Source organism: Miniopterus natalensis, chromosome 11 (assembly GCF_054644295.1).
Source record: "Miniopterus natalensis isolate mMinNat1 chromosome 11, mMinNat1.hap1, whole genome shotgun sequence".
NCBI classification, from domain to species: domain Eukaryota; kingdom Metazoa; phylum Chordata; class Mammalia; order Chiroptera; family Miniopteridae; genus Miniopterus; species Miniopterus natalensis.
In genome coordinates this window covers 25095506-25105991 of record NC_142091.1, presented here as the reverse complement: position 1 = coordinate 25105991, position 10486 = coordinate 25095506, and the positions used below count along the sequence as shown (strand labels likewise).

Genomic DNA, 10486 nt, shown 5'->3' with positions numbered 1-10486 from the left:
GGCTCATGAGCAAATGAAGAATTTGTGCAGTTTTACAGCGTTGTCCTGAACTTTATGATGTGAGTTGACTGTTTCATGTAGCCCTATAAAACAAGTCGGAGATGGCAGAGGGTGACTGCATCACGCCCTCTGAGCTACCTAGAGGTGAAGCCTTCTTTAGTGCTTGAGATATTTCCTGATGCTCCGCTCAGGCCAGCCCAGTTTTCAGATTTTAATATGTTCTTATAATTGGTGTGGAGGAGAGAAAAAAAGAAGGCGGCTGGGAAACCTATTAGCCCAACTAGTTGCACTGCCGTTCCTGGTAATGATGAATGATTAATGCGACAGCAGAGTCCCAAACTCTACAGAAACAGGCCTGTTTGGCTTGGGCACTAAATAAATAAGGCAGTTACATGTTTCTTGGATGGCTGGCAAAGGTTTATGTCGTCATAGCAACTCCCCCATCCAGCTTGCTCTGCTTATAGGAGTTGTCAGCCTCTGTCCCAACCCCAAGCGCCCCAGGAGGAGGAGCTGGGCCTCGTGCGCTTCTCATTTATAACTAAGGCCCAGTGAGGGGGAGGGACAGGCAGGGCTGCCTCCCGAACAGGCTGCTTGCCCGAGTTCCAGCCACAAATGCCTTGGAAGCAGCAGGCTCACTGCATCCTCCTCATCACATTCCTGGGTGTGTCTGGGCTGGTTGGCGCAGTTACCAGGACATACCACATTGGGATTGTGGAAGAATACTGGGACTATGTACCCCAAGGGAAGAACATTATTACCGGGAAAAGTTTCGCAGAAGACAAGTGAGTGAACGTGGGATCCTTATAGACTCCCAGGTTGGCTTCCTTTTCACACGACACGTGGAAGGTTGTATTCCCTGGGTGGTTGTAATGGGGGGTGTTGATCTGAATCAACAGGAGGGCTTTGTGTTTGCTTGGAGAGCCCTAGCCTGGGCGGGTGTGCAGTTTGGAAGAGATTCTTAACTCCATCTAGTAGCTGAGCCTTCTATGCTCAGCCTTGTCTGTGAAGAGACATGTACACAACCAGGTGCTTGAATGATGGCTCATCCTATAAGTGGACAGTCTTCACGAGATACCTCTAGTAACTCAAGGAGGTTCTAGACTCCGTTTGTTGAGAAAGAAAAAAAATAATGGTAATTCTTGGGATAGAAATTTGAGAATTTTTAAGGGAATTCTTCACTGTTAAAATACAGTGTTTTCTTAGTTTTTATTTTTGCAATGAAACATCATCGTTGGAAATAAGCATGCTGTAAGTAGTTATGTTTTGTTCTTGCTTTGCAATGTTTAAAAGAGGGACAGTTACAATAGATTTGGCTGGTTTTTTAAGAGCTTCCTTGAGTCCATTAGGAATGGCTTTCTCACTGGTGAGAGGCTTGTTCCAGCCCCGACTCATTCAATCTGAGGGCAATAGCCTATCCCCAGAACCCATAGCGTAGTTGGGTGGGGTGGTTCTAGAATGTTATATATCCCTGATTTTTTATTTTTGCCCAAAATAGCCCTTGTTTCCTGTCTTCCTTGCAAAGTCTAGTGTCTTATCTCTCTCTCTCTCTCTTTCTCTCTTTGCAAATCTTAGAAAATTATTTTTCTCAAGATATTGTAGGAACTCAAGTCCTAGCACCCAGTGGGAGAAGGGATTAATCTCTCTTATTTGTTCCCTGGAGCTCCCTCTGAAGTCACCCCCTGGCTCCAGAGGTTGTCATGCATATGTTCAACTTCAGGCTTCATGCTTTTGAGATGCTCTGGGAACCACTGTTGGATATCCTGATGCTTCCTTCTTTTCTGACAGGCAGAGCCCATTGCATTTAACATCCAAGTTCCATTTTCTAAAGATGAGGTTAGTTGCTAAGGTTCAGGAACAGCACAGGGTCTGCCAATAAGTCTTTTAGAACCAGGTCCCCCTGCCCTGGGCAAAGACTGAAGATTCAGTTGACTTGGACACACAACTTCCAGGTTATGTCACAAAGGTGACACAGCCATAGTTTTCTGGGTGTTTTGTGTGTGTTTTTTAAATTAAAGAAAGATGATCCTTGTGCCAGCCAGGCTGCCAAGAAAGACTTTTCCTTAAGCTTCGTACCAGGAAATTTACTGTCCAGGGGCTATTTCCAAAGAAAGCTCTGACTTCTTTGAATCCTACATGTGCAGATCCTTGGTGGTGGTAGTCTTCACAGTGACAAATGGATATGAAATTGAAAGGCTATCCTAAATGCTGGTGCCCTTCCCTAAAAATAAAACCCCGCTTTCCTCGAAAAATGCTCAATAGAAAGTAGTCATTGTGAGCAGCTATTGCACACAAGACAACTCGATTGTGTGATGGTTTAGTGAGTATATTCCTCGAGCTCACTGTAATATTGAACGACCTTTTCATATGGTTGAGTAAAACAAGAATTCTGTCTTTCTCCTCAATGTTTGTGTCAATATTCTTTGTTCTTTGTTCTTGCACAGGAATTCCAGTAGAGACTTTTAATTCATTGCTGCTTGTACATGTTGTTATTCCCACTTTACAAGCCAGGAACTGAGGTTCCACTAAGTACTTGATGGAGTTTATAGAGCGAAGGCAGCACCAAACACAGCTTTGGCTCCAGAGGGTTGTGTGTGTGTGTGTGTGTGTGTGTGTGTGTGTGTGTGTTTACCATGAAAACTGTTTCTTGGCAAAGGTGATCTTTTCCTGCTGAATTAAACTCAGCTTTGAGGAAGTCAGGGATTCCAGTAATAAGAAGTTTCTAGAAAGACCCAATTCTTACCAAAGGCAGGCCCAGTCCACTAGTCACTCTTCTCAGAGAGACATTGAAAATGATCACTGGTATCAGTGATCAACTGGTTGCCTGTTCATTCAGAAACTCAAAGTACTTTAAAAACTCAAATACTAGAATGCTATTTCCACAAAACTGGGTGCAGGAAGGAGTTAGGCATTCTCCTTTTTGCTGTAAGATAGTGCTTTGAAGATAGCACAAAAAATGTACAGCCCTGACTGGGTAGCTCAGTTGGGTGGAGCATTGTCGCATACACCAAAAGGCTGTGGGTTTGATTCCTGGTCAGGGCACATACCCAGGCTGTAGGTTTGATCCCTGGTCAGGGCATGTATGGGAGGCAACAGATAGATGTTTCTTTCACATCGATGTTTCTCTCTCTCTCTTTTCCTCTCTCTCTCCTTTCTTCTCTGTCTCAAAAATCCTTGGGTGAGGATTTAAAAAATGTATAAAACTAGTTACGGTGAAAAGAAATGGAAAAAAAGAAAAGAGCCATGACTAAAACACAGTTTGATATCAGATTAGAGCGAGGTGGTTTAACAAACATTGTGGTTTCATATTAGAGGACTCTTGCCTTTCAGGGGCAACTAGCATATAGGGGTCATACTGGATGCCAGAGTTCCCACATGTATCCTCCTGGTGTGTAAGAGACAGATTAAAGCAGGGTGGCTCCTGACTCTTGAGAGGGGAGCCTGGTTGAGTGCGTGATGTCTACTGGTTTTTATCAACAATCATCTCAGGAAGTGCTACCGGTGTGGCAGGTGGCTCAGGGCAAATCCCTAAGAAGGCTGTTGATCTTCGTTTGAAGACCACAGGACACATGTCTCAGGTGCCACAGGTGTCACATGTGAAGACATCACCATTGTGAAATGTGTGTAGAGTTCAGTATGTGTGCTCTGTGTGGTGTCATTTTCCCAAGAGCCAGGAGTCCCCTTGGATGATGTGGCCATGCTTGTCACTCTGCTCTTGTAGGATGAGTAGGTAGCATTTCTGAGGACAGTCTGCTATTTAGGATATTCAGAACCAGACCAAGGCCTGGTATTTAGAGGTCTACGGGAGCCCGGTTCCCAGCATTCCACTGTGAGTGGAAGGAGCCTGAAATAGAAATCAGGAGGCCTGACTTCTAGCCCTTGCTCCAACCCCAACTTGCTGTGTAACCTTGAGCAAGTTACGTATTCTCTCTCAACATCAATCTCTTTAATTTGTAGGACAAGGGAATTGAAATATAATCCCTACAGTCACTTGCCAAAAGTTAGGGGGATAAGAAGGTGAGTGCCAAAGCTTCAACAATGTAATAAAGCTTGGAAACCAAAATCAGGCAGCAACAAGAGCCTAGTAAATCTTGATTCACAAGGATGAGATGGGAAATGCATTGAGATAATTTTACCGAGACACTATGGCAGTCAGATGGTGCAATTTAACTTTCCAACTTGGTACCTTTGCTTGATTATAGGGTTCAGAAATATAATTGAGGTTGTATGCACTAATATTTTCTAGGAAGGATAGGTTATAGAAGTTATATTCTACCTAGAAATATTTTTCCTGATGAATACATTCCCCCTCTTCCCTGCTGTGCTTAATGGGGACACTCCTTTGATTTGCCTGGGGATGGTGTCAGCATTTGATCCATCGTGTCAGTCCTGCTCGAGCTCATAAAACATTTAATTAGGGTGTGACTGTGCTTCAGTGGCAAAACTTGGTCTTTCATGGAACCAGAGTGGGGTCACCTTATTTAAAGCCACAGTTCTCACCAAAGCCCTCATTAGGCAACCAACACGTGCAGGCTTTTCTTTCCCAGTGGAATGCAGAGGCTTTTGTGGGCACTAACTCACAGGCAGAACCACACTTGGCATGAGTGTGGCTGACAACTGTCAAACCCCAGGTTTGTAGGATCTGTTAAGGGAGTTCACCTAACCACAGCACTGTGTAAGCCCAGTCGATGGCAAAGGGTGGTTTGTTTTTGTTTTTGTTTTTGTTTTTTGTTTTTTTGGTTAATCCGCACCCCAGGATATTTTTTCCATTGATTTTTTTTTTTTTTTTTTTTTTTTTTTAGAGAGAATGGAAGGGAGGGGAGAGAGAGAAAGAGAAACATTGATGTGCTCACATGGAATGGTTGCCTCACACACACAGGATTGAGCCTGCAACCCTGGTACATGCCCTTGACCAGACTCAAACACTTGACCCTTTTGTGTGTGAGCTGATGCTCTAACCACTGAGAAACACTGGCTAAGGTGATGGCAAAGGGTTTTGAGCACCCACTAGGAGCAGGCCCTAGGATGGATGTGAAAGAGATACCCATATGTCCATCTGAAAGAGCCAGCTCTTTCATACCAGGGACAGCTGGTATGACAGGATATAAGAGGCCTTAAAAATTTCTGACCCATCATCCTTAGCATGTGATTTTACTTCTCAAGGAACTTCATGGTCACAAGACGGCTGCCGAAACTCCAGCCTTCTTGTTTATGTTCCAGGAAGGAAGAGAGGAAGGGAAAAGCGGAGAAGGAGCACAATTCCTGCTGCATCAGCCCTTTTAAAGGGCTCTCTTGGAAACCCCACCCAACCAATTCTACTTATAGCTTATTGGGCACTCCAAGCCATGAAAGGGGCTTGAAAATATAGTCTTTCAGTTATGTGCTTTTGGCCTGAATAACAGCAGGATTTAATTCTGTTATTAATGAGGGGGGCATGAATTTTGTAAGGCAGCTGGAAGTCCCTGCCACCTTCCCCTTCCTCATTTCTCCCAGTTTCCCATCCTTCATGAACATCCTCTTGGTTCCCCTCTTCTCTTTCTCACCTCCAGATAGTGTAGCCCCAAGGCCTGCTTAGTGGGGTTCTAGAGAACTCACAGACAACGCTAATACCTAACTGTCATTGAATCCTTACTATCTTCCAGGCACTGTCATAAAAGCTTTCCATGCCATGCAGAGGAGTGACAGATCTTCTGCCCAGTCATGGGGACCAGGAGGCCCAGGGTGGGTTTCCCCAGCCATGTGTGGCCCAGTAGTGGTCTAACAGAGATGCTAAGGCAGCCTGGCTTGCTGGTGGATGTGGGGCTCTTGCATCAACTGAGAAGTTTGGAATTCTTGCTCCACTTGCCAAGCAAGTGATTGAATCTCACTTTGCCTCAGTTTTCTTATCAGTAAAATAGGGCTAATGATGGTCCTTGCTTGGTGGTGATGGTGGTGGTGTATGAGTTTTCTGTGGCTGCTGTAAAAATTACAGTGGTACCTCGGTTTTCAAATGTGATCTGTTCTGGAGACAGTTCGAGTTCTGAAATGTTCGAAAACAGGGATCAACAGCCGACAGCTAGGCCTCAGGATCTTGCATTCAGCAGAAGCCGTGTGGCATGTTCGACTTCTGAGGCGTGTTCGAAAACAGAAGCATTTCCTTCAGGGTTAGGGCATTCATAAATCGAAATGTTCATCAACGGAGACGTTCGAAAACCGAGGCACCACTGTACCACAAACTGGATGGCTTAAAACAATAGAAATGTATTCTCTCCCAGTTCTAGAGGCCAGAAGTCTGAAGTGAAGGTGTTGGCAGGGCCACACTCCCTCTGGAGCCTCTCAGGAGGACCCATTCACTGCCTATTCCAGCTTCTTGGCTTGAGGAGGGGGCATCACTCCAATCTCTGCCTCCATTTTCATATCACCTTCTCCTCTGTGTGTGTCTAATTCCCCTGTTATAAGAACAATTTTGGTGCCATTTGGGACCCACCAGGATAATGCAGGATCATCTCTCATCTCAAAATCCTTAATTTAATCACATCTACAAAGGCCCTTTTTCCAAATAAGGGGATTAGGATGCAGACTTATTTTTGGAAGCCATTATCAGCCCCTAAGACAGGTATCATAGGTGAAGCCGGGCACTGGGTTGGCAGGCAAAACGTGTTGGTCATCAGGGCACCTCGCCTATCTCAAGGGCTTCGAGAGAGAGCAGGAGCTCTGTGGGAAAGACACTTCCGATGGTCCCATTTTCCTCTTTTCTAATTAGGCCTTTGCCAGAAACAATCATGACTTCGCTTCAGTAACTACCACTGACTCAGGGCTGGGACCCTGCGCACGGGGCTCCTCCTCTCATTCCGTTTAGTCCCCACGATGCTCTGCCATGGTCATCGGTCAACGGCCAATGGAACTGGCATGTAGAGAAGCTAAGACCTTCCCCAAGACCTCACAGCATCAAGTGGGGAAGTTGGGACCCAAGCGCACTCTCCTTTCCCTTTGCTCAGCAGACTCGTGTCCCAGGGGCTCTCGTGGAAATGAGACGGGAAGAGGGAGAACTACAGGCTCGGGTGTGCTGGGGAACCAGGTGGGGGGGGTCGCTTAGGGGGGATGGTTTCCAGGCCATTACTCTAACTAGGGAGGGGGGCTGCGCCCGAGTTGCAATCCGTAATCACCGTCTCCACCCTTTGCCAAGTGTCATTTGTATCCATCTGGTCCTGTTTTTTCCTCAGGGAGCAATGTCCCTTCTCAAACTCAGACAACGGTTGCTTATCCATATTGTTACAATGATCTCACATGTTTGCCCTGAATGATCTCACATGTTTGCCCTGACCATGCCTTCTGTTGATGTTGCTGCGAAGTTCATCTCCGCTCTGCATCCCCCACACACACTCGGACATTCAACTCTATGTGATACACTTGCCACTTAGTATGGAAAACTGGGTGTTGCTATTTATTCTCCAATGCGTATGCTTTGTCTTCCCAGCCAGATGGTAAGCCTTCAAGACCCCAGCTTCTAGATTAATGTCCCGTATGCAGTAGAGGTTCGACAGCTTACTCAGTGGTTGGATGGATGGGGAAGAATCCAGCTAAAAGATCCAGGTTGTGGGGGACAGGTTCTGGCAAGGTGCACATCCCCTGTGAGCTCTGCAATCCTTGGAATCTAACCTGGAGTCCACCTCTGCACTGGTTAGAGGGTCCCCACAGGCAGGTTCATTCCCACAGGGGTTAACCTCACCTGCTTTGGGAAGGTGTCTCTTTCCGCAGAACTGTCCTTGGCCTTGGCAATGTGAATGTTTTACATCTCCTTTTGTCCTTAAAGCTGTTGCTGTTGTGAAACCTCCTAGCCCAACTGGATTCCTTCACAGCAGGAAAGAGGTATCTGCTCAATTTGAGTCAAAATGTTGGAATTCATGTTGGGGGTGAGCCTGAGAGGTAGTGATGGCTCAGTCTCTCACAGCAGATCTTCCTGTGGCTACACTGTAAACAATACGCAGCCACCAAAGCAAGCATTCTAATGCGGGCACTCCAGCTACACCTCAGGCTGCTTCCTGTGGATGGCTTGCTTGAAATTGCCCCTTGCTTTGTTTTGGGGCAAGATTTGCATCTTTTAGATCTCATAGGAGCTGGAGTTTCTGTGCTACTGTTACAAATGCATAATATCTTCTTAGGGGTGGTTGGCTGCGTAGGCACCCAAAAAACTGCTTTCTGTTCCTTCCATTCTCTCCCTGCCTTTTCCACTTTCAATAGTTCCTGTGGGTTCAAATATTTACTATAGTTTCAGATCATTTCTATGGGTTTTTTGCTAAGTATTATAGAAACGTGATTTCCAAACTTTCATTCACATCAGAATTGTATGAGTCAGAATAAGACAGGCAGTGCTATAGTTACAAATAACCCCCAAGTCTCAGGGGCTCACACCACAGAGGTGTATTTCTCACCCACTGGGGTTCCCCGAGGGCCATATAACTGTGGGACACCTGGGCGAACTAGCCAGCCAGGCTGCTTAGGTCTGGGGGCTTCACTGTCTTCTCTGGATGCTTCCCCTGCAGCAGAGGAAGTAAGGGTGTCTTGCAATGAAACATCCCGGCCCAAAAGTGGCACATGTCACTTTCACTCACAGCCCATTTGCCAAAATCTCATGATCCCTCTAACTGCGGAAGTTCTTTGCTCTCCCCTTCTGCTGGGAGGCAAGAAGACTCCGAATGGGCAAGCACTGGAAAGCTCGGTCGTGAGAATCGTTTAGTGAGCTCAGGAAACATATAGATGCCCTGACACCAGAAAGTCTGATTCGATTGCCCTGAAATGGGGCCTGGGGACCTAAGTTTTTGGCAAATGTCCCAGGTAATTCTGATACAGTTAATATATAGGTGGACACTTGGGAGCCACCGCTTGAGTAAACCTAATCCCTTCTCAGGTGACTATTGGCTCTTTAGGTGATAAGACTGATACAGATCCAGGAAAGTTCCAAACAAGTCAATACATAACTCAGTGCTAAAATATGCAGCGCATGCAATAAGTGCTGTAGGAAGTCAACACATAGTTCCCCTCCCTTTGATGATCGATTCTTGTTTGGGTGGTTCTGCCAGACAATTCATAATGAGTTTTTGCTCAGCATGTATTTGCATATGTGTTTACTCATACGTGTGTGTGTGTGTGTCTGTGTATGTTGGGAGCCCAAAGCACATAAGTGAGGGGATCAGACGTTCGACAGGATTTTTGATCCACAACTGGGAATCCGCATTTGGGAATTCGAAAATATTGTTTTCTATCCGTGGTTGGTTGAATCTGTGGACGTGAAACCCAAGGATACAACAGACCAACATTTTTTATTGAAAACTATCTGCACGTAAGTGGATCCACACAGTTCAAACCCGCGTTGCTCAAGGGTCAGTTGTATATCTGATGATGCCTGGGTCCAGGGTAGAGTTTGTGGCTACAAGGAGATATCCAGTGAACATCTTTCCAGATATCCGTCAAGTAACCTTATGAGCTTTGGTTTGCCAGGCTTGCCTTTCAAAGACTATTTTCTTTCTCCCAGGGGTCTGCTAACAAGTAGGGTTTATAACCACCTTGCCTTTTTGTAATTTATAAACTGAAGCTTATTGCATAGCAAAATTGAAAAGAGAAGCATTTAAATACACCATAGCATGATTTTAAAGTTAAAAAGCAATTTCTTCACAACTTTAATACTTCCTCACTCTAAGCAACTGAGGCACCCAGCCTGCCCTAAACCACCTAAATTGATCATAGGACATGGTCAAACCTGTTAGCAAAAGCCCCTTTTAATGAGAATGGCCCTGGCCTTGGAGGTGGGAGAGCTTCCAGGGGTCTTCAGCAGAGCCAGATTAAGAGGTGGAGCAGCTGGGCCTCCGCTCTGAAGGGCACTAGAACATCTCTGGGGCACTGGAGGCATCATTGTGCAGACCAAATTCACTGGAAATGATGTTAAAGGTGGAGAAAATGACAACTTCCCGAACTTCTCTGCTTGAGTTGGGGTTTGGGAGGTAGAAGGAGGAGACCTCAGGGTATATGTTCAAATAATAACAGGTGGTCACTTAAGTCCCTCCAAGGAGGACTGGTCCAATGAACTGTAGTGTGGGTTCCTTCTTCTTGTGACCAAGGGGAAGGTGAGAACTGCCACCACCAGACCACCTTCTCTTCTCCACAGCACTCAGTCTTTCCTCCAAATAAGAGGTGAACAAGGATTTTTTGCAAGTATCAGTTGGAGCCACATATTAGTTATCTGCCCAGAGCACCAGATTACTAGCCTGCCCAGGCATCCACATGTGCCAGCCCTGCCTAATTCCATTGGGTGGGTAGGCCTGGATCACAAGGCCTCCCTCCACAACATCTGAGGGGACTTGATGTCTGATCGGTTAGGCTGAGTCACTTGCTCCATCACTAGAGCTGGGGTGGAGCCCCCTCCAGAGCACTTAGCGTGGGAATGGGGAAGGTGTGTTATCAAATCAAAGAATGGAGTGTGGGCACTGAGTCAGCAGAATCCAAAGTGTCTACT

General features: G+C 45.9%; 1 protein-coding gene across 1 annotated transcript in view; it reads left to right on the top strand.

Moving 5' to 3' along the window:
- Positions 1-612: 612 nt before the first annotated feature.
- Positions 613-10486, top strand: part of HEPHL1 (hephaestin like 1) — a 61611-nt gene continuing 51737 nt past the window's right edge. The window contains exon 1 of the mRNA XM_016206786.2: positions 613-782. Coding sequence (XP_016062272.2) covers positions 613-782 — 170 coding nt within the window. The remainder of the gene's footprint in view (positions 783-10486) is intronic.